At 37.7% G+C, this 25,468-nt stretch overlaps 1 protein-coding gene and 1 pseudogene across 1 annotated transcript in view; both read right to left on the bottom strand.

The window, feature by feature from the left end:
* KIF11 (kinesin family member 11) overlaps nucleotides 1-25,468 on the bottom strand; it is a 49,064-nt gene that overhangs the window by 6,359 nt on the left and 17,237 nt on the right. Inside the window, exons 11-18 of the mRNA XM_065894317.1 lie at nucleotides 24,574-24,661; nucleotides 23,635-23,823; nucleotides 22,798-23,005; nucleotides 21,374-21,546; nucleotides 19,585-19,710; nucleotides 15,806-15,964; nucleotides 10,601-10,707; nucleotides 1,418-1,697 (exon numbers count right to left, since the gene is read on the bottom strand). Of these exons, the coding sequence (XP_065750389.1) occupies nucleotides 1,418-1,697; nucleotides 10,601-10,707; nucleotides 15,806-15,964; nucleotides 19,585-19,710; nucleotides 21,374-21,546; nucleotides 22,798-23,005; nucleotides 23,635-23,823; nucleotides 24,574-24,661 (1,330 nt within the window). The remainder of the gene's footprint in view (nucleotides 1-1,417; nucleotides 1,698-10,600; nucleotides 10,708-15,805; nucleotides 15,965-19,584; nucleotides 19,711-21,373; nucleotides 21,547-22,797; nucleotides 23,006-23,634; nucleotides 23,824-24,573; nucleotides 24,662-25,468) is intronic.
* LOC136136529 (heterogeneous nuclear ribonucleoprotein A1-like) lies at nucleotides 13,728-14,675 on the bottom strand (annotated as a pseudogene).

A 25,468-nucleotide genomic window follows, 5' to 3' on the forward strand; every position in this document is an offset into this window, starting at 1 on the left:
TTAGAGTGCGGTCACCCTCTTAATTATAAACATCTCCTTCAGCTTTTGATCAAATGGTGTAAGCAGTCATTAATGTCCACAGGGATTATTTCACTAAGGGTTGCAAAATTGTGATAACCTAATTCTGTCATTTCTTCTGCATTTTATTAGCTGGGATTCTTCTTTGAAACAGTTTTCTTCATCCATTACCCTGTTGAACCAAGACAGAGTTCTTTCAGGAAAGACAGATGGATGCTCAATTGTTTCCCTTTATTTACCACTTCTCAGAATCATTTCTTGCTTCCCTAGCGTGATCCAAAGGAGATTAATGAAATTTTTATGAATTCATCAATTTTAACATATTTGACACATCTTAATCTATTGTAGCAATTACTCTTTTTGATGCTCAAATTGTACCACCTTTAAACAGGGGAGTGTCATCAAGTTGGCTCCTAAGTCTTTCTGACACAGCCCCACTAATCTTTAACAGCTTCCTCACTTTCTGGTATGACAAGATCTGTAGGCTCATCTGGTACACTTCCTGCTCCAAACCTGAAATTACCTATTTCTCCACTAGTCATGGTTCCTTTTAGTGAAAATAGCTTATATAGCTTAAAATACTTAAATTCTTTTACCTAATTCCTGAGAATATTAGTGTAATCATTTTATTGCACAGAAGAAAAACCAAGCCACAAAGGGCTCATGCAAGTGTTAAGTTCAAGCAAACCCACAAATCTATCAGATATCTTCTGAGTAACCAGAACAATATCCAAAATAATTAAAGCAATAACAGGTTTGAATGTACCTGGAAAAAAGTAAAAAGCATACATAGGTGAAAAGTATTATATATCAAAAGATGGGGTGCTCTTAACTGAAGGAACTAACAAGTCAAAAACCACAGATAGATATAGGACAGATCAGATAAATGTTAAATAATTTGAAGATCTAGGAAACATATGTGAAACAAGATCATATATAAGCATACCAACTGTTACACTTAAAATTTTAAGTCATTAATTATATTTTAGGGGCTTCCCTGGTGGCGCAGTGGTTAAGAATCCGCCTGCCAGTGCAGGGGACACGGGTTTGAGCCCTGGGCCGGGAAGATCCCACATGTCGTGGAGCAACTAAGCCCTTGCGCCACAACTACTGAGCCTGCACTCTAGAGTCCGTGAGCCACAACTAGTGAAGCTCGCGCTCCACAACAAGAGACACCACCACAATGAGAAGCCTGCGCACCGCAACGAAGAGTAGCCCCCGCTCGCTGCAACTAGAGAAAGCCTGCGTGCAGCATCGAAGACCCAATGCAGCAAAACAAAAACAAAAACATTATACTTTAATATATCATGTGTTTTGAAACCAATTCTTAGCCAAGAATATTTAATTTTCTGATAATCACTATTCTCCCCAAAGGAGGTTCCAGTTATAAAGTTATTACCTTCAATAAATTCTGAAGTTCCTCTTCCCTTTTATTTAAGCAAGATACCCACTGTTCAGAAAAATAAAGTGTGCTTGTGTTCAGAGCCTCACATCTCTGTTCAGTCTCTTGAGATATTATTTCAAGGTTGCTACTGAGTTTATCACAGTGTTTCTCAGACTCTTCAACCAGTTTTGTACCTTCCTGGTTAAAATGTCTGAGTTCCGCTGACAAGTCATCAAAATCAGCACCAAATTTTTCACTGTGAGAAATTGTTTTGCTGATTATATCTTTAGATTTCCTATAGGAAAAGAGAATAACACTGTTAACTTGAAAAACTAAGACTCAAAGGATACATAACTTGCCCAAGATCACACAGCTCAAAAATGGCACATTCAAACCTAAGCAGTCTAATTCCAGAGCCCAAGCCCTTAATTGTCTTTTCACAGCAGACTGACATCACATCTACAACTAAATGACCTTTGAAAATATCTCTTTTCTTATAAAACTTTTTCCAGATATGACACTTTACTTTGTACCTCTTAGAATATTAACTATATGGCTATTAAAATGAACTCTGCCCATGTGTTTTACTCCTCCTACTAGATTATGGTACTTAAGGACACCTCCTACAGCCTCTAGCCTCTAGTTTAGTCCCTAAACTGTCCACAATCAGTTAGTTATTCTGTTCTTACGCAGTTTTGCCTTGCCTATGATACAAAATAAATCATAAAAATTATAAATATTATAAAACAAAGTCAACTATAAAGGTACCTAATAATTAAAAGAAAATTATATTGGGGTGAGACAAACTATACATATAGCACACATAGTACAATGTAACATAACCCTAATATAAAACTAACATCAAAATATACATTTAAAATTCATTGATGGGGCTTCCCTGGTGGCACAGTGGTTGAGAGTCTGCCTGCCGATGCAGGGAACATGGGTCCATGCCCTGGTCCAGGAAGATCCCACATGCCACGGAGCGGCTGGGCCCGTGAGCCATGGCCGCTGAGCCTGCGCATCCAGAGCCTGTGCTCCGCAATGGGAGAGGCCACAACAGAGAGAGGCACACGTACCGCAAAAAAAAAAATTCATTGATGGCTTCCTTCTCTCAGTAAAGTTCCCTGTAATAGCATTCAAAGTCATCTCACAGGAGCAGAGTTAAACTTTGGGGAATGAAGGTTACCTTCTACTACCACTAGATGGTACACCATGTGAGCAAATCACATGAGGAAGCAAATGTGCTGAAAGCTGAAGTTCAACTACAAATTAAGTGAAAATAATTGAAAAAGGAAAAGAAAATTAAGTGATAAGCTTGGAGGCTATCAACACAAATCTATCCCCTCAAGGAATCAAAACCCACTAGGAATAAAAGAAACACTTTCTAGATTAAGAATCTAGAAAGAAGAATTCAGAGTGGAAACATGATATAATGAATAGGACCAACAACAGGATTGAAAAACAGATGATAGGAGTTAGGTAGTAGGATAGGTGATAGCCAGAATTCTAGAGCAGAATCATTCAGTAGAAATATAATGTAAGCCACATATGTAATTTAAAAATTTCTAGAAGCCATACTGAAAAAGAAAATAATCAGAGTAACAATGTATTGGGTAAATATAGCATATGTAGAAGTAAAATACATGAAAACAATGCATAAGAGACAGGAAGGAGGAATTGGGAATATACTGTTAAGGTCCTTCCATTACACATGAAACAGCAAATTATTTGAAGGTGGATTAAAATTATTTTAAAATATATATTATTAATCCTAGAAAAAACAGTTTAAAAAAGTAATTCTAAAAGTATAAATGATAAGTCAATGGGAGAGATAAAATGAAAACATAAAAATGCTCAACTTAAATTAGGAAAGGAAAAAAGGAAACAAAGCACAAACGATGCAACAAATAGAAAACAAAATGGTACACTTTAAGCCAACTATATCAATACTTTAAATGAGAATGGTCTAAACACACAGATAAAAGCCATACATCGTGAAATTCGATAAAAGATCAAGACCCAATTATACGTTGTCTATAAGAAATCCACTTTAAATATAAAGACTTACGCCAAGGGACTTCTCTGGTGGCACAGTGGTTAAGAATCCGCCTGCCAATGCAGGAGACATGGGTTTGAGCCCTGGTCTGGGAGGATCCCACATGCCAGAAAGCAACTAAGCCCATGCACCACAACTACTGAGCCTGTGCTCTAGAGCCCGCGAGCCAAAACTACTGAAGCCCTTGCACCTAGAGCCCCTGCTCCGCAACAAGAGAAGCCACCGCAGTGAGAAGCCCCTGCTCACTGCAACTGGAGAAAACCTGTGTGCAGCAACAAAGACACAACACAGCCAAAAATTAAAAAATAATAATAAAAAAAGACTTACGCCAAAATTAAAGGAATGGAGAAAGCTATATTATGCAAGTAGCAATCAAGGGAAAACTGAAATTTTTGTATTAATTTCAGACAAAGTAGATTTCAGAATAAGGAAAATTATCAAGGATAAAAAGGGACATTACATAATGATAAAAGGGTCAATTATCAGAGATGTATCAACCCTAATGTGTATAGATCTAACAACAAAGCATCACTTATATGACGCAAAAACTGACAGAATTGAAATGAGAAATAGAGAAATCTACAATTATAGTGGGAGATCTCAACACCCCTCTATTAGTAATTGATAGAATAAGTAAACAGAAACTCAGTAAGGATACAGGTGACCTGAACAGCACTACCAATTAACTTGACCTAACTGATGTGTTTAGAACACTTCATCCATCAAAAGCAGAATACATATTTTTCACATATGCGTAGCATAGGAACGAAGCATGCCAGAATAAAACTGCTAATGTTCTGAAAATTAAATTGTTATTGGAACCACAGCCCAAAAAAGTGGCCCAGGACCTGCTTATTTAAAAAAGACTTAAATAGGATTCTGAACCTCCTAACATAATAGTCAAAATGTTCATACAATTAAAAACCATTCCAGAAAATCACAACTTGAATGAATAAAGATAACAGGTACCAACACTGAGAAATTGCAGGGGAAGGAACATGCCCAAACTTATTCTATGAGGCCACCATCACCCTGATACCAAAACCAGACAAAGATACTACAAAAAAAAGAAAATTACAGACCAATATCACTGATGAATATAGATGCAAAAATCCTCAACAAAATACTAGCAAACAGAATCCAACAACACATTAAAAGGATCATACACCATGATCAAGTGGGATTTATCCCAAGGATGCAAGGATTCTTCAATATACGCAAACCAATCAATGTGATACACCATATTAACAAACTGAAGAATAAAAACCATATGATCATCTCAATAGATGCAGAAAAAGCTTTTGACAAAATTCAACACCCATTTATGATAAAAACTCTCCAGAGAGTGGGCATAGAGGGAACTTACCTCAACATAATAAAGGCCATATATGACAATACCACAGCAAACACCATTCTCAATGGTGAAAAACTGAAAGCATTTCCTCTAAGATGTGGAACAAGACAAGAAGTCCACTCTCACCACTATTATTCAACATAGTTTTGGAAGTCCTAGCCTCGGAAATCAGAGAAGAGAAGGAATACAAATTGTAAAAGAAGAAGTAACACTGTCACTGTTTGCAGATGACATGATACTATACATAGAGAATCCTAAAAACGCCACCAGAAAACTACTAGAGTTAATCAATGAATTTGGTAAAGGTGCAGGATACAAAATTAATGCACAGAAATCTCTTGCATTCCTATACACTAATGATGAAAAATATGAAAGAGAAATTTAGGAAACACTCCCATTTACCACTGCAGCAAAAAGAATAAAATACCTAGGAATAAAACTACCTAGGGAGACAAAAGACCTGTATGCATAAAACTATAAGACACTGATGAAAGAAATTAAAGATGATACAAACAGATGGAGAGATATATCATGTTTTTGAACTGGAAGAATCAATATTGTTAAAATGACTCTACTACCCAAAGCAATCTACAGATTCAATGCAATCCCTATCAAATTACCAATGGCACTTTTTACAGAACTAGAACAAAAAATCTTAAAATTTGTACGGAGACACAAAAGACCCTGAATAGCCAAAGCAGTCCTGAGGGGAAAAAAATGGAGCAGGAGGAATCAGACTCCCTGACTTCAGACTATACAACAAAGCTACAGTAATCAAGACAATACAGTACTGGCACAAAACAGAAACAGAGCTCAATGGAACAAGATAGAAAGCCCAGAGATAAACCCACGCACCTTTGGTCAACTAATCTATGACAAAGGAGGCAAGGATATACAATGGAGAAAAGACAGTCTCTTCAATAAGTGGTGCTGGGAAAACTGGACAGCTACATGTAAAAGAATGAAATTAGAACACTCCCTAACACCATACACAAAAATAAACTCAAAATGGACTCAAGACCTAAATGTAAGACCGGACACTATAAAACTCTTAGAGGAAAACATAGGAAGAACACTCTCTGACATAAATCACAGCAAGATCTTTTTTGATCCACCTCCTAGAGTAATGGAAATAAGAACAAAAATAAAGAAATGGGACCTAATGAAACGTCAATGCTTTTGCACAGCCAAGGAAACCATAAACAAGACGAAAAGACAACCCTCAGAATGGGAGAAAATATTTGCAAATGAATCAATGGACAAAGGATTAATCTGCAATATATATAAACAGGTCATGCAGCTCAATATTAAAAAACAACCCAATCCAAAATTGGTCAGAAGACCTAAATAGACATTTCTCAAAGAAGACTTACAGATGGCCAAGAAGCACATGAAAAGCTACTCAACATCATTAATTACTAGAGAAATGCAAATCAAAACTACAATGAGGTATCACCTCACACCAGTTAGAATGGGCATCATCAGAAAACTTACAAACAACAAATGCTGGAGAGGGTGTGGACAAAAGGGAACCCTCTTGCACTGTTGGTGGGAATATAAATTGATACAGCCACTATGGAGAACAGTATGGAGGTTCCTTAAAAAACTAAAAATAGAATTACCATATGATCCAGCAATCCCACTACTGGGCATATACCCAGAGAAAACCATAATTCAAAAAGACTTATGCACCCCAATATTCATTGCAGCACTATTTACAATAGCCAGGTCATGGAAGCAACCTAAATGCCCATCGACAGACAAATGGATAAAGAAGTTGTGGTACACGTATACAATGGAATATTACTCAGCCATAGAAAGGAATGAAATTGGGTCATTTGTTAAGACGTGGATGGATCTAGAGACTGTCATACAGAGTGTAGTAAGTCAGAAAGAGAAAAACAAATATCGTATATTAATGCATGTATGTAGAACCTAGAAAAATGGTACAGATGAACTGGTTTGCTGGGCAGAAGTTGAGACACAGATGTAGAGAACAAATGTATGGACACCAAGGGGGGAAAGCCATGGGGGGTTGGGGATGGTGGTGTGATGAATTGGGCGATTTGCATTGAAATGTATACACTGAGATGTGTATAAAATTGATGACTAATAAGAACCTGCTGTATGAAAAATTAAATAAAATAAAAATTAAAAAAAAAAAAAAACGCACATCGAAAGGAAATTCCCTTGCGGTCCAGTGGTTAAGATTCCATGCTCTCACTGCCAAGGGCCTGGGTTCAATCCATGGTTGGGAAACTAAGATCCCACAGCCTGCGAGGTACAGCCAAAAAAAAAAAGAAAACACATCTAAAAATAAATAAGAAAGAATCTTAACAAAGAAATAGAAGAGATTTAAGAAAAAAGAAGCAAATGAAAATTATAAACTGAAAAAACCAGTAACTGAAATAAAACACCTCACTGAATGGGTTCAATATTAGGTTAGAGATGACAAAGGAAGGGTCAGTGGACATAAAGACAAAGATAGATTACAGGATTTACTCAATCAATCAACGAAGAGAAAATAGACTAGTATCTATAGCCTCAGAGACCTATGGGACCATAATAAAAGATCTAACATTTGTGTCATCATAGTTCTAGAAGCAGAGGAGAAAAATATAGGGCTGAAAAAATGTTCAAAGAAATAATGAAGGGAGTTCCCTGGTGGTCCAGTGGTTAGGACTCAGCGCTTTCACTGCTGTGGCCCGGGTTAAATCCCTGGTTAGGGAACTAAGATCCCACAAGCCAAGCAGTGCCACCAAAAAACAAACAGGAAAACAATTCTTGGTTTAAAAAAAAAAAAGAAAAGAAAGAATGGATGAAAATTTACAAGTTTGGTGAAAGGCATAAGTCTACATATTCAAGAAGCTGAGCAAACCCATATTGGATTAACACAAAGAAATACATAAGAAGACACAATACAGGGGCTTCCCTGGTGGCGCAGTGGTTGAGAGTCTGCCTGCCGAGGCAGGGGACATGGGTTCCTGCCCCAGTCTGGGAAGATTCCACATGCCGTGGAGTGGCTGGGCCCATGAGCCATGGCTGCTGAGCCTGCGTGTCTGGAGCCTGTGCTCCGCAACAGGAGAGGCCACAACAGTGAGAGGCCTGTGTACCGCAAAAAAAAAAAAAAAGACACAATATAATCAAACTTCTAAAAACTAAGGACAAAGAAAAAATGTTGAAAGCAGCTACAGAGAAACTGCCTATAGGTGAACAATCATTTGAATGACATGGATCCAAATGACTGGATTTCTCATCTCATGGAGAACAAAAGGAAATGAAACAACATATTCCACGTGCTGAAAGAAAAGACCTGTCAACCCGGAATTCTTTAGCCAGTGAAAATATTTTTCAGGAATAAAAGGAAAGTCAAGATATTCTCAGACAGAGGAAAATGGCATTTGTGGCCAGCAGACCTGTTTGGAACTTCAGAAAGGAACAATTTAATGGGCAAAAATAGGGGTAAATATCAGAATACCCTTATCCTCATTAGTTTAGAATATCTATAGGCAAAAAACTGAATCTTGACAAACCCCATACCTTATACAAAAAATTAAAAATAGATCATGTCTTTAAATCTTACATAAAACTATAAAATTTCTAAAAGAAAACATAAGGCTGATTGGAATATATGATAAGGATGTGAGACAGGCAAGCAATGAGGCTATAAAGCAACACTAAACACTAGTGCAGGAATCAGTTTTCCTTAAAAACTTTTTCTTAGAAATCCAGATAGCAAATATTTTAGGTTTACAGGTATATAGTCTTTGACGTAACCTTTGCAGTGCAAAGGCAGTCAAAGATAGCTAAAGGCAACACATAAACAAATAGATTGAGTAAACCAACATGACTGTGTCCAATAAAATTACTTGAAGTAGCAGACATCCGACTCAGCAGCCATAGTTTGCCAAATGCTACTCTAATTAGTCAGTATATATTTCATCATGGATATGGGTTAGAAATTGTGAAATTACTTAATGTGTATGCTAAAATTGAGCAAATAGGTAGATATATTGTGGATGAGAGCCAGGTTTCTGTCTGAAAAGGGAGCACAAATACAGAAAAGAAAGATATTTAAGTGCACATATATATACACATTCACACATGTATTTCTAGCTATGTCCACCTTGGGAGCCTTAGAAGAAATGACACCACAGTAGCAATAAGAACACCTAGTGCCCAGATCTTGGTTTATATTAATATGATTTCAGAGCTGGGGCTGAGAAAGTACAAGATACCTGGAATATCTTGCTATATCAGAAAGTAAGAAAATGCTCAAAAAGGACAGATCATATCAAAAGGACACAGGAGACAAGTTGAAGAGGCTCTCACTAGTCAAAACTGGGATAATTTGAACATCAGAATAAATAATAGTGGACTATACCCAGAGGATAAAAGAATGCATGAGCACATGCTAACATAAATAATGAATAAGAATAAATGGCAGGAGGCTTCCCTGGTGGTGCAGTGGTTGAGAATCCACCTGCCAATGCAGGGGACACAGGTTCAAGCCCTGGTCTGGGAAGATCCCACATGCCATGGAGCAACTAAGCCCGTGCACTACAGCTACTGAGCCTGCGCTCTAGAGCCCGCAAGCTGTAGCTACTGAGCCCATGTGCCACAACTACTGAAGCGAGCGCCTAGAGCCTGTGCTCCGCAACAAGAGAAGCCACTGCAATGAGAAGCCCACGCATTGCAAGGAAGAGTAGCCCCCGCTCGCTGCAACTAGAGAAAGCCTGCATGCAGCAACAAAGACCCAACACAGTCAAAAATAAATAAATTTATTTTAAAAAAAAAGAATAAATGGCAGGAAAAAGGGAAAATTCTTCCTCTCAGTAGAATGCCAACTAACAAATGTTGAAGGAATGATGGGATTAGAAAAAAAGATCATTTGATAACCACTATCATAACTGTTTCAGAAATACATATCAATAGATTCTAAGAGGAACAGGATACTTATATAGTTTCAAAGTATCTCCCCTTATGTTCTTTATTAATTGCAAAGGAAATCTAGAGGACAACATTACAACCAAATTACCAAAGTTAAACCTCTTGATATCTGAGATGCACTAAGAACATACCACCTTTGTGGTTTTCTTGACAACTGCAACTAATCATGAAAGCCAACCCCAACTGAGGGACATTGTACTAAATAAATATTCTATGCTCTTTGAAAAAGAAAAGGCTATAAAAGACAAAAACTAAGGAACTAAAAAAAAAAAAAAAGAAAAAAAAAACTAAGGAACTGCTCCAGATTAAAGGAGACTCAAGAGACATGACAATTAAATGCAATGTGTGATCCTGAATTAAATCCTGGACCAGGAGGAAAATCTTTTTCGTTTCTTATAAAGAACATTAGTGAGAGAACTGGCAAAATTTGAATTAGGTCTGTATATTAGATAACAGTAGTTCTCAATATTAATTTTCTAATTTAAAATAACTGTTATAATAGATAACTAATAAGGACCTACTATATAGTACAGGGAACTCTACTCAATATTCTGTAATAACCTGCATGGGAAAAGAATCTAAAAAAGAATAGATACACGCATATGTATAAATGATTCACTTTGCTGTACACCTGAAGCTAACACAACATTGTAAATCAACAATACTCCAAAAAAATTTTAAAATAAAAAAATTTTTTTTAAATAAAATAATTATTATATAAGATAGTAGCTTATGTTTTTAGGATACACACTGAAGTATTTGGGGGAAAGTGGAGATTATAAAGACTGCAACTTATTCAGAAAAGATATATTAAAAAAAATTTAAAACATCTTACTGCTCTGTATTTTCTTGAACACTGCTAAGTGGTTTCCACATGTTTTCACACTTTTCTTCCAAAGCACAGAATCTCTCCTTCCAAAGATTGATTAACTGGCAAAGTTCCTGTAAGAAAGGTGTGGGGAAGGAAAAGACTGAAATTATAACAGTTAAACTTTTTTTCTATACTGATATAGAGTATTTTCCCATAGGTGAGAATCATAAAAATTCCTGACAAGAGATCTTTAACTCCATCTCTCTCACATACAGGAGATTTGTGGAAGTGATATTAAAAGGATAGTAATATTACAGGTATTTTTTTAAAAAGTAAATAATTAGCAAACTGTCATATTTTAACTATAAGTAACAAGTTACTTTCCAAATACCTAAAAACTAACCAAATACACCAAAACGTCACATTGTGTTTGAGAACCACTTTGACAGATATACATAGTTGCTTCTGAACTGATAACACTACTAGAAGACAAAGTAATGCTGAAAATCTAATGGGTCAAGAAGTCCAAAAATATTATCAGTTAATAGAGCTGAAACATTTTACAGAACTTAGTTGGATCATATTAATAAAATGTAAATAGAGGGAATTCCCTGACAAGTTCAGTGTTGGGACTCTGTGCTTTCACTGCCAAGGGTGCGGGTTCAATCCCTGGTTGGGGAACTAAGACCCCGCAAGCCTCGAGGTGTGGCCAAATAAATAAATAAATAGAGCTTCACCTTTTCTCATACTTGGGATCTTTAAACACATTTCTGAATAACACATCAGCTGACAATATACATCTAACACTTTGATTATGAATAGAGTGTCAGTATTTTTACTAATCTCAAAGTAGAGGGAAATGCAGGTATTTTCAGATTTATCTACAAGTAACCAGGTGTTCAGAGTTTACATCATTGGTTTGTGAGCACTAACCTCAAGTTCTAGAATATCTCAGAAATAGCTCAGTTAGTAAACTTGCTTCCTTTAAGCCAGGGAAGTCAAACCACTCATGCTAAAATACTTTTCACGGCATAGGTGGGTTTTTTTCTAATTTTTTTTTAAATATTAGGATGTTTTTAAGAGCACTTTTTTTTTTTTTTGGTTGTGTCGGGTCTTAGTTGCGGCATGTAGAATCTTCGTTGAGGTATGCAGGATCTTTCATTGCGGCGTGTGGACTCTTCCTTGCAGCATGCAGGCTTCTCTCTAGTTGTGGTGCAACAGCTCCAGAGCATGTGGGCTCTGTAGCTTGTGGCATGCAGGCTCCCTAGTTAAGGTGCATGAGCTCAGTAGTTGCAGTGCACGGGCTTAGTTGCCCCGCAGCATGCAGGATCCCAGGTCCCTGACCAGGGATTGAACCCGCATCCCCCGCATTGTAAGGTGGATTCTTTACCACTGCACCACCAGGGAAGTCCCGTTTTGTTTGTTTTTAAACAGTTGCTTGCCAATTTTAAACATTTCAAAACAGCTAATTAATAAAAAGCTGATCTACATACCTAAAAAGATCTAGGCAGGTTTAAGGTAAACTTGTTGCAATTTCAAACAGCAAGAATACGTTCTAGAAACATATAGAAGAGCCCCTCAAAAATAGATGCCTTTCAGGCAGTATCATCACCACTATGGCTATAAGGGGATCTAACTATTGTAAGATGCTCTTGCGGCCTCAGTTCCCTCATTAGAAAACTAGGCTAGTAATAGAACCTGTATCTATATTGGTGGGAGGAATAAACACATAGTGAGTTGCTCAATAAATGTTAACTATCATTTTTACTAATTTCCAATATTAACCTTTTGTCTGAAAAGGTTCATGCTTATCAATTAGGGAAACAAATAATCTTATTTTAAAGTTGCTATCTTTTTTTTTTCATTCCATTCAAGAGGGTTTTGTTTCATTGTTTCTTCGGCCGTGCTGTGCAGCCTGCGGGATCTTAGTTTCCCCACCAGGGAATGAACCGGGCCATGGCAGTGAAAGCACCGAGTCCTAACCACTGGAATGCCAGAGAATTCCCTCAAGAGGGTATTAAATCATTTATTGATTACACATGATAATGGATGATACACAAGCTTCATTCCCATCTAGAACTTTATCCGGTACCATAATTCAATTTAGATATATTGCATAGGATGTGCCAACAATCATATAACCAAAAAACTCCTTTGCTTGGGTGACCCTTTTTTTTTTTTTTTTTTTTTTGCGGTACGCGGGCCTCTCACTGTTGTGGCCTCTCCCATTGCAGAGCACAGGCTCCCGACGCGCAGGCTCAGCGGCCATGGCTCACGGGCCCAGCCGCTCCACGGCAGGTGGGATCTTCCCAGACCAGGGCACGAACCCGTGTCCCGTGCATCAGCAGGCGGACTCTCAACCACTGTGCCACCAGGGAAGCCCTGGGTGACCCTTTAAACTGTGAACTCCAGGTCACAACACAGTAACTGTCTGTTCAACTACACCAAGGTTTCTGAAGACAATGTCTTCTCCACACAAGCAGGTTGTAAATAAATTTGGAACCTGGCATCACCATGAAGAAATTCTAACTTCACACTGTTGGTGTAGTTTATCAAGATGGCTTCAGAGTAGACTAACTTCATACAGCACATTTTAAAAGACATGTTTAGGGCTTCCCTGGTGGCGCAGTGGTTGGGAATCTGCCTGCCGATGCAGAGGACGCGGGTTCGTGCCCCGGTCCGGGAGGATCGCACATGCCGCGGAGCGGCTGGGCCCGTGAGCCATGGCTGCTGACCCTGCGCGTCCGGATCCTGTGCTCCGCGATGGAAGAGGCCACAACAGTGAGAGGCCCGCGTACCACTAAAAAAAAAAAAAAAAAGACATGTTTATTCAGTGTCATGATCAGACTATTACATTTAGCAACCAACAGCATGGGTGCAAAAAAAAATCTACATTAAAACGCTCTGTTGGAATGCTTTACACTTTCCACAGAACAGAAACTAAAACAGCCTGTTATACAATTAGTCACAAATGCACAGTCCTTGAGCTTTTTTTGCCCATATACGAGTATTGTCTAAAACATGTCTTCTTTGTAGCAGCTAGGCCCTGCCACCACTGTGCTTCACTGAATTCACAAATCTGTTGACCCCGTAGCTTCCCTGTCACTTCCCTGGCTCTCCTCTCCTGCTAAGCTTTGTTTCCTGGCAGTAATTACAACCTCCTGCCACTGCCATAGCTCCTGCTGCTGCTGGAACAGCCATAGCCACCTTGGTTTCATGGTTTGGCGAAGTACTGACTTCCATCACCATAGGGGCCAGCACTTCTGCCTCCAAAGTTTCCTCCTTTTATGGGTTCAAAATTTGAAGATTGTTGTAACTGCCAAAATCGTTGTAGCCTCCGCCACCTCCAAAAGTGCTCCCATCATTACCAAATCCTTTATAGCCATCCCCACTGCCACCATAGCCACCACCATCGCGGCTGCCACCAAAGCCAGCTCAACCACTGAAGTTTCCTCCATGACCAAAGCTGTCATTCCCACAAAAACCCCCTCCACGACCACCACCAAAGCTTCCAGAACCACTTCGACCTCTTTGGCTAGATGAGGCACTAGCCATCTCTAGCTGAGATAGGGCTTTCCTTACTTCACAGTTGTGGCCATTCAGTATGGTATTTCTGAATGACAATCCTGTCTACGGAGTCATGGTCATCAAAGGTTACGAAAGCAAAGCCTCTCTTTTTGCCACTGCCTTGGTCAATCATGATTTCAATCACTTTCGTACTGTTCAAAATAATCTCTTAGGTGATGTTCTTCAGTGTCTTCTTTAATGCCACCAACAAAAATCTTTTTCACAGTTAAGTGGGCACCAGGTCTTTGAGAATCTTCTCTTGAGACGGCCCTCTTTGGTTCCCCAACTCTTCCATCCACCTTGTGTGGCCTTGCCTTCATGGCCACACCCACCTCTTCCACAGTGGCATACATGACAACCCGAAAGCCTCTGGAGTGCCTGGTGCTTGGATCCCTCATTACCACACAGTCTGTGCACACTCCCGACTGCTCACAATGGCTCCTCAGGCACTCATCGGTTGTTTCAAAGTCAAGCCTCCGATGAAGAGCTTCCGCAGCTGTTCGGGCTCTTCGGGTGACTCTGACTTAGACATGAGGGCCCTGGAGAGGGGAGACTTTAACAATGCTTGTTCGGCGGTGTCCAGGGACAGAAAGCTAAAGTTGCTTTAATTCTTATCTAAAAACCTTAGGTGTATTTCCCTTCTCATTTCAGGTGACATGGATATGAATTCCCTTTCCCTCACTTTCCAAAACAAAGAATTCTTTACTGGTCACTAAACCATGTCAACAGTTTCACTGACCAAAGAGTTCTGTCATGTAGTAATAGCCTCATTTAACAGAACTTCAGAATTTATAACTAAGGGCTTAAGAATACCAGAAATTATTTTCCATATATCTGATATTTATAGATTATGACTTGCCTGGCTTGAAGGTTTGGTTTTGATTTAAAGCATCATATACTGAGGAATAGTTTACATGGAGCAAGTCATAAATTACATTTATCAATAAAAATTAAGAATCGTATCAGGGCTTTCCTGGTGGCGCAGTGGTTGAGAGTCCGCCTGCCGATGCAGGGGACACGGGTTCGTGCCCTGATCCGGGAAGATCCCACATGCCGCGGAGCGGCTGGGCCCGTGAGCCATGGCCACTGAGCCTGCGTGTCCGGAGCCTGTGCTCCGCAACGGGAGAGGCCGCGACAGTGAGAGGCCTGCGTACCGCCAAAAAAAAAAAAAACAAAAAAGAATTGTATCAATTTACTACAATTTAAATGCCTGATACTGATGAGACAAAAATAGTAGAAGAAAGCAGGGAATAGTTTGCGAAAGAGAGTAACTATCCATGTTACAGTAAAAACAACAACAACAAAAATTATCAAGTTAAAATGTAGATACATGTTCATTTTAAATGCTATGACCATTTTCTTCTAACTGTACCCCTGATGGTATATTTCTGCAGTTCATCTTTCTTCTTGATGTGAGGAAAGGACTATTATGTTTTATTGTGCTTTAGCATAGGGCTCTACATGTAGCAAATCATCAAATATTAACTGATCAAGAGAAATACTCTCAATTATTTCACATTAATTACTGTTGTAAGCAAAAGTGGCTATGGTATTTTCAGGATTCTAATTTAGTTATATAGCTTTGAGTCTGTAACAGGGATTATCAAGTTAAAGATCATAATACTTTCTTTTTACACTCCTTAAATCACCTAAATAAGATACCTGTGAATGGATTTTCTTTATTGTCTTCAGGTCTTCAGTTAAGTTTTCACAAAGCTTCTGTGTTTCAGCCAAGGAAGAAACTGTATCTTCTTTTAGTTCATGTAGATTGCTACACAGTGTACTGAGAAGGCCATCCATTTCCTTCTTCTGATCTTCTATCTTTGAAGAAAAAAAAAAATTAATTTCGTGGAGACCTTCCAGATGGCGGAGGAGTAAGATGTGGAGATCACCTTCCTCCCCACAAATACATCAGAAATACATCTACATGTGGAACAACTCCTACAGAACACCTAATGAACGCTGGCACAAGACCTCAGACTTCCCAAAAGTTGTGCGGCTGACAGGGTCTTGGTGCTCCGGCTGGGTGTCAGGCCTGTGCCTCTAAGGTGGGAGAGCCAACTTCAGGACATTGGTCCACCAGAGACCTCCCGGCTCCATGTAATACCAAATGGTGAAAGCTCTCCCAGAGATCTCCATCTCAACGCTAAGAAAGACCCAGGTCCACTCAACGACCAGCAAGCTACAGTGCTGGACTCTCTATGTCAAACAACTAGCAAGACAGGAACACAACCCCACTCATTAGCAGAGAGGCTGCCTAAAATCATAATAAGGTCACAAACACCCCAAAACACACCACCAAACGTGGTCCTACCCACCAGAAAGACAAGATCCAGCCTCATCCACCAGAACACAGGCACCAGTCCCCTCCACCAGGAAGCCTACACAACCCACTGAACCAATCTTAGCCACTGGGGGCAGACACCAAAACCAATGGGAAATACAAACTTGCAGCCTGCAAAAAGCAGACCCCAAACACAGTAAGTTAAGCAAAATGAGAAGACAGAGAAACACACAGCAGATGGAGGAGCAAGGTAAAAACCCACCAGACCAAACAAATGAAGAGGAAGTAGCCAGTATACCTGAAAAAGAATTCAGAATAATGATAGTAAAGAAGATCCAAAATCTTGGAAATAGAATGGAGACAATACAAGAAACGTTTAACAAGGACCCAGAAGAACTAAAAAGCAAACAAATAATGATGAACAACACAATAAATGAAATTTCACAATAAATGAAATTAAAAATTCTCTACAAGGAATCAGTAGCAGAATAACTGAGGCAGAAGAACAGATAAGTGACCTGGAAGATAAAATAGTGGGAATAACTACCGCAGAGCAGAAAAAAGAATGAAAAGAACTGAGAACAGTCTCAGAGACCTCTGGGACAACACTAAACACACCAACATTTGAATCATAGGGGTCCCAGAAGAAGAAGAGAAAAAGAAAGGGGCTGAGAAAATATCTGTAGAGATTACAGCTGAAAACTTCCCTAATACAGGAAGGAAATAGTCAGTCAAGTCCAGGAAGCACAGAAAGTCCCATACAGAATAAATCCAAGGAGAAACATGCCAAGCCACATATTAATCAAATGATCAAAAATTAAATACAAAGAAAAAATATTAAAAGCAGCAAGGGAAAAACAACAAATAACATACAAGGGAATCTCCATAAGGTTAACAGCCGATCTTTCAGCAGAAACTCTGCAAGCCCAAAGGGAGTTGCAGGACATATTTAAAGTGATGAAAGGGAAAAACCTACAACTAAGAATACTCTACCCAGCAAGGATCTCATTCAGATTCAACAGAGAAATTAAAACCTTTTCAGACACGCAAAAGCTAAGAGAATTCAGCACCACCAAACCAGCTTTACAACAAATGCTAAAGGAACTTCCCAAGGCAGGAAAAACAAGAGAAGGAAAAGACCTACAATAACAAACCCAGGACAATTAAGAAAATGATAATAGGAACATACATATCCATAACTACCTTAAATGTAAATGGATTAAATGCTCCAACCAAAAGGCACAGACTGGCTGAATGGATACAAAAACAAGACCTGCATATATGCTGTCTACAAGAGACCCACTTCAGACCTAGGGACACATACAGACTGAAAGTGAGGGGATGGAAAAAAGATATTCCATGCAAATGGAAATTAAATGAAAGCTGGATAGCAATTCTCATATCAGACAAAATAGACTTTAAAATAAAGACTATTTACAAGAGACAAAGAAGGACACTACATAATGATCAAGGGATGAATCCAAGAAGATAAAACAATTGTAAATATTTATGCACCCAACATAGAGCACCTCAATACATAAGGCAAATGCTAACAGCCATAAAAGGGGAAATCGACAGTAACACAACCATAGTAGGGGACTTTAACACCACTTTCACCAATGGACAGATCATCCAAGATGAAAATAAATAAGGAAACACAAGTTTTAAATGATACATTAAACAAGATGGACTTAATTGATATTTATAGGACATTCCATCCAAAACAACAGAATACACTTTCTTCTCAAGTGCTCATGGAACATTCTCCAGGATAGATCATATCTTGGGTCACCTCACACCAGTCAGAATGGCCATCATCAAAAATCTACAGACAACAAATGCTGGAGAGGGTGTGGAGAAAAGGGAACCCTCTGGCACTGTTGGTGGGAATGTAAATTGATACAGCCACTATGGAGAACAGTATGGAGGTTCCTTAAAAAACTAAAAATAGAACTACCATATGACCCAGCAATCCCACTACTGGGCATATAACCTGAGAAAACCATAATTCAAAAAGAGTCATGTACCACAATGTTCACTGCAGCTCTATTTACAATAGCCAGGACATGGAAGCAACCTAAGTGTCCATCGACAGATGAATGGATAAAGATGTGGCACATATATACAATGGAATATTACTCAGTCATAAAAAGAAACGAAATTGAGTTATTTGTAGTGAGGTGGATGGACCTGGAGTCTATCATACAGAGTGAAGTAAGTCAGAAAGAGAAAAACAAATACCATATGCTAACACATATATATGGAATCTAAAAAAAAAGAAAAAAAATGGTTCTGAAGGACCTAGGGGCAGGACAGGAATAAAGACGCAGACATAGAGAACGGACTTGAGGACATGGGGAGTGGGAAGGGTAAGCTGGGACGAAGTGAGAGAGTGGCATGGACATATATACACTACCAAATGTAAAGAGATAGCTAGCGGGAAGCAACCACATAGCACAGGGAGATCAGCTTGGTGCTTTGTGTCCACCTAGAGGGGTGGGATAGGGAGGGTGGGAGGGAGACGCAAGAGGGAGGAGATATGGGGATATATGTATACATGTAGCTGATTCACTTTGTTATATAGCAGAGACTAACACACCATTGTAAAGCAATTATACTCCAATAAAGATGTTAAAAAAATTAATTTCTTTTCTTAAGTTAAAAATGTTTTAAATTCATTTATTTATTTTTATTTTTTTGAATACATACAAAATAGAAAAGGTAGAAAACAGTATGCAGAGAATAGTCCCTTTCCCCTTTAGTCCCTAGAACCCCACCCAGTCCCACTCCCACCTCTGAGAGATGATTGTTACCGTTTCTAAACACTTTCAGAGGTTTTTTATTATCCATGTTGAGGCATTTATGCATACATATATGGGCATACATTCATATGTATATCTTCCTTACCCACCATATGATAGACCGCTATATATGTTACTATGTGAAGTTAGATATTTATCTTGAAGATCATTCCCTCTCATTTTTCTTCGCCATGATTCTGCTGACCGCATCAATGGCAGAGAGCATCCTATCTCCTCCCTCTTCCAGATTCCTTCTCACAACCCATGGGTTTTGCATGTAGACATCTCTCTAGATGTGGCCACAGACAGAGTTTCTTTCTTAAACAACAATTTGAGATAATAAGAATATTTGTTACCTTATTAGCCAGTATCAATGAAGTCTTGAAAATATGCTTTAGTTGACTATTGATTTCCAGTATAGATACCACAGTGGGTGATAAAACTGTTTCCAGTGAACTGAGGAGGTCACTCTTAAGTACATTCTGGTTTTGAAAATAAACAAACAACTCTTTAAAAAGAATATTTTCACTTCCATAAATCTGGCTGGTTAAATCATAATATCTTAAATACTGTGTTAACTAAACATATGCATATTAAAATCCTAAGTATCCATTCTCAATTCTGTATACCCTACAGAGCCTATTTATTACTAGAGTTTATATTCATCATAAATCACTTAATCCTGCATACAGTAATTACAAAAATTGTCGCTTGATGTACAATAGATTTTTAACAGTCTACTGCAACAGAAGTCAAGAATTCAGATGAGGGGAAAGTGACAGTCATTTGGTAAGATTTCAGCATTGCAAACAAGGGAAGCAAAAAAAAACACCTACAACTATATTTTAACGAAATAAATTTCAAACAAGTTTAGATTACTAAGTCAAAAATGCTGAAACCAAATAGTCTTCAAAAGTAGGCTTTGGGCTGGAGGTATTTAAATTTGAAGACCTGACGAGTTGTATCCTATTGTATCAGAAGAACTTGTCAAGGTTCTTGTTCTTGTCAAGTTACATAGAAAAGTTGAGAAAGTACTGTAGATTGGGAATTTTTATAAAAAGAAGAAAAAAATTCAGAACAAAGCTCCTTTTACTAGGGCAAGCATGAGGAACTATAACAGAAATAATTAGTAAATACTTAAAAGGGTACTGGTTTTCTTTTGAAAGAAGAGCGAGCATACTAATTTCAACTCATTCTGTGGGAGCAGCAATCATCTCTTCAGACTCAAGCTTGCTTATAGCTTGATAGGAAGTCATCAATAAATACAGACTACCATTTAGCAAATGAATCAATTTCCAAAAAGTTAGTACCAACAGAGTATCTTTTAACTTTGTTAAATTTGGGTGACTGAAGAAATCTACCAAATGTCATAAGCACTGAATTTAGGCAGTGTCAGTGAACATTTGAACTTGGAAAATGTTCAACAAATGTTAAACTCAAAAAGGGAGGCAGCGAGCCTGTACAAAGAAAAAAGAGTGAGATGACTAAGAACTTCCTATGATACAATTACAAAATAAAGGGTATATACAAATCAAGTATGGAAAAGGTAAACAACATTGTGCAATTAGATGGCTGGCTTCTATAGAATTATGAAAAACAGCCTCACAGTTAAAGGCCAGAAGGGCTTGATCACACATATCTGACCCCACAAATTATTATATACGTTCTCCAAATTCTGTAAGTCATTTTTCTTGCACATTTTTCTGAATTTCTGTAGTTTTAAAATTAACTACCTAATATCTCCTGGTTGGGTCAGAGTAACATTAGCATGACTATTCCAGGACCCTTGAGGAAAAGATGAATGACCAATTTCTGAGCCAGCTGACAAGTCATGGGTCCCTTGAATTCACGTGAAGCTAAACCTACTCTTTCTAGTTATTAAAAGGCTTACTAACTCCTACTCTTTATGTTACAGGATGTAAGTGAAAGAAGTTTCAAAAGTTGTGTTGTATATATACGTTTGGAAATTAATCTTTCTGGGAGAAAAAACAGTGAAGAGATTTGCCTTTAGAAATATAAACCTACTCTCTTAAAGTGATATGTTTACCATTGTGTCTAGTAAAGCTTAAGATGAAAGAATAGCAGTTAACATTGGTTTTGAAGACTTATCAAATGTAACCCTTCAAAAATAAGAGATTTACTAACAATCAATTTCTGAAGTACAGTTTTACTTTCTGCTCCTAATGATTGTTCTTTTAATATCATATTAGAAATCTGAGAAACAAGTGTAGACACATTTTCTGGAATAGATGTGAGAGATCCAAGTGCTGTTGTAGTAATCGTGTCTAATGCAGAGACACTGGAAGACAGCAGGTTACCTATACCAAAAAGAAAAAGAAGATTTAAACTCGGCAATAAATATATTTAAATACAAATACAACCTTCAAAGAGGTTGGAAAAATTATATCCTTGTTGTGGAAATTTGTAATAACAAATAAGCTTAAAATAACTGGCTCACTACATAAGCATGGAATTATTGTAAATATAAATTAAATACGTTCCTGCAGTACTCAGTAAGCACTTGGCACATCTGTAGATGTATCAGACCCAAAACTGTAACGCAGTGTAAATCAAGAGTTAGAATATTCTAAAAACTAATCTCTAATTGAAGGTAATACACAGTATTACTGCAGATAAAAGAGGTTAAAGAAGAGAAATAGAAATCAATAAACAAAATTTTTAGTGGTTAGCTTAGAGTGACTAGATCTAGGTGATTTTTACAATTTTTTACATTTCTGCACCTTCCAACTTTTCTATAGTGAAGACAATACTTTAATAATAAACAAATAGGGGACTTCCCTAGTGGCGCAGTGGTTAAGAATCCGCCTGCCAATGCAGGGAACACAGGTTCGAGCCCTGGTCTGGGAAGATCCCACATGCCAGGGAGCAACTCAGCCTGTGCACCACAACTACTGAGCCTGCACTCTAGAGCCCGCGAGCCAGAACTACTGAGCCTGCGAGCCACAACTACTGAGCCCGTGTGCCACAACTACTGAAGCCCAGGAGCCTAGAGCCCATGCTCCGCAATAAGAAAAGCCATCGCAATGAGAAGCCCACACACAGCAATGAAGAGTAGCCCCGGCTCGCCGCAACTAGAGAAAGCCCGTGCGCAGCAATGAAGACCCAACATAGCCATACATACATACATACATACATACATACATACATAAATTTAAAATAATTAATAATAAACGAATGGATACTTACTTTCCTAAATGAAGATAACAACAATGGTTATGGTTAAAAATAATACCCATATATTCTGACAACATAGCAAACATTCAAAATACACATTCTCAAAAGAAAAAAAAAGTTGGAGAATGTTTATGCACAGAAAATTTCAATAAGGAAACCCAAGATATGTAACAAGGTATGTAATGAGTTTTATAGAAAAAACTCAACTAACATTTGTTTTAATTCAAAGGCATTAATCCCGTCTGAATAAATAGTGTGCATTGGAGGGGACTACTGACACTGTCACCTGAGTTTTTATGATATTTAATTATCAGTTTTGAAATTAGTCTCACACTAAACACACAAAGATTAGAATTAGAAATGCCTGAACTTACCAAACAAGGTTTTATGAACTTCTAGCATGGCCTTTTGTTTTGTGCTGCCATCCTTAATTAATTCTTCCATACTATCAAACAGACTATTCAGGTTTTTGCCAAAAATATTCTGAGCTTCTGCATTGTGCTGATCAACTGCCTTCTTACGATCCAGTTTAGAATGGAGACCAGATACATCTTTTGTAGTTTCTTCAACTGTGTTAAGCAACTATATATGATTTTTAAAAATAAGTGTTGATAAGATGGATATGACAAAAGCAGTCTAATGAAAATATCTGTGCTTCATAAGGATTTTTCCTGATAAGAACTAGTAAATTTTATATATTGTATCAGAAGAAATTTTAAACTTACGCTAATTTATCTAGGAATGTTTATTTCCCCTCCCCTAGCCATCTAGACAAGGAAAACTGATTTTGCCAATCTATTTTAGTAATTATGCTCCCTCACAAATTTTTTCCCCCATTATATGTTACTAATTCCTAGGAAACGTACACCTAATAAAAAATTGAATACTCATTAGAAGATACTAAATTCTTGAAGACTGATTAATCTCAACCATGACCACAGGTAAAGCATTACAACACCATTATTCTAAACATCCACGAAGTACATTAAAGTCATGTTCTATTTTCAAAACTTTAGGAATAGTTTTTTCTTAAATTAGCATCTCTAGTGAAGAAAATTTAGACGAAATAGTAACATAATGTTTCTTAAATGGATGGAAGTATCATTTGGGGTGAATAAATAGAATTTCACAATTAACGCTTAAGCTAAGAGTTACTTCTACCCATTCTTTAATTTCTTTAATGCAAGTACAAATTAAAACAAAGGACAAACCCTGCTGGCAGTATCATGAAGTTTCTCCTCAGTACTTTCTAAAGCTGACGTGAAATATTCTTCTTCAACAAGCTGTAATTTAGTTTCTTGTAAATGTCTTTGAGTGGTTTCAAGTTCCTGTGTCTTATTTTGCAGGTCAGATTTACACTGGTCAAGTTCATTTTTATTATCCATAAACAATTCTGTAACCTATAACACATTAAACATTTTTTTTTTAAGAATTAAAAAATGCAGAACTGGTTGTTGAGATACCTGGCTAGTTCGTAATATAATATTAGAAGAACCAAACAAATTATTTCCATGTAAAAGTCGTAACAAGTTACTAGGTAGGTTAGAACATTTTATATGGCATCTGGTTTCTTCCTATAAATTCATTAAAAACAAGTAACAGGGTAGTTCCCTGGCAGTCCAGTGGTTAGGACTCTGCGCTTCCAGTGCAGGGGGCACAGGTTTGATCCCTGGTTAGGGAACTAAGATCCCACAAGCCATGCAACAAACAAACAAACAAAAAACAAGTAATAGGTCTAATGGAGTGGTGTTAATTCTTCAGATTCCTTCCAACACTGCCAGTGTGAGGGTGGCACTGAAGGGTCAGGTCTTTCTACCTTAGTTATTTAACATCTGGTTTCTCCCAACATCTGCATTTCTTCAGCTGATAAACATGTTGATGAAAATGTCTCAGCATTCACTATTTAGCTTTAACATTAAATTGTACAATTCAGTTAATTTCTTAAAATGTTGCATTAATGTAAGTGTCAAAATAGTCAGTTTCTTCATTATCATTGATGATAGTAAAAATATTGTGATACAACTTACTTTTAGTTTAAAGGTCAGCAAGAAAAAAAATCTTAAAGAAAAAATATCAGGTCCCTCACCTTCTGAAATTGTCCTTTAATATTTGCTTTTTGCATGACATTCAATACAGTTTTGAATGCTTACCCTACTTAGCTCTTCCTCAACAGCAGCAATTTTTTCAAGCAATTCTACAATTTGTTCTTCTTGAACAGTTAGTTTTCCACTCATGGCTCTAAAATAAAATTTAAAAGGAGTTTGACAGTTAATATTTTTTCCTAATTCTTATAAAATTTATTCTAACACAATTGAGGCAGTTACATATAATCTCTACCATTTATCACTATCATGACAACGATGCCTAAGTGTCAAGAGATAGATACTAAGTGCAGAAAACAAATGTATTCTTTGTCCTTGGTTTATAAATAGACTTTTTCTTGTTTTCTCCATTTTGAAACTGAGAATTCCTACCTATGAGGGGGAAAAAACATGTGTGTATATATAATTTGAGAAGCTACAAAGATGACAGAAGATTATAACCCACATAAAAAAAAGTAGAGGTGGGACATACAGCTAGGTGTCTATCAGGAATCAGGAATATGAAGTATAAACAAGACACACAGAATCCAGGAGAGGCTTGTGATGTGAAGGCATCAAGTGTCACAGGAGGAAGGGGTGAGATAAGGGGCGAAAACCTGGGAAACTAAAGTATGTATATAGAGCAATTACACTCCCCTGTTCCCAGCACCCATACCCCAATACACACCCCACTGTCACATACCACTGTCACACCACCACAAAAGTCCTCATGAGATAAACGATTATTCTCTAAAGCACAGTTCCTCAGCCTTAGCACTACTGACATTTTGGACCAGACAATTCTGGTCTGCTTTAACGGGGCTCTCTGATTTTTTGAGCATTAGCAAGTTTCAGAAGTCAGTGCTATCTTTTGCCTTCTTCTAGTTCCCTCATAACTACCAATCATTTTCTATTCCGAACTGTGCTTAAATGGCAAAGAATTTTAAGAATGTAGATTTCCTCA

Source organism: Phocoena phocoena, chromosome 16 (genome assembly GCF_963924675.1).
Source record: "Phocoena phocoena chromosome 16, mPhoPho1.1, whole genome shotgun sequence".
Lineage (NCBI taxonomy): Eukaryota > Metazoa > Chordata > Mammalia > Artiodactyla > Phocoenidae > Phocoena > Phocoena phocoena.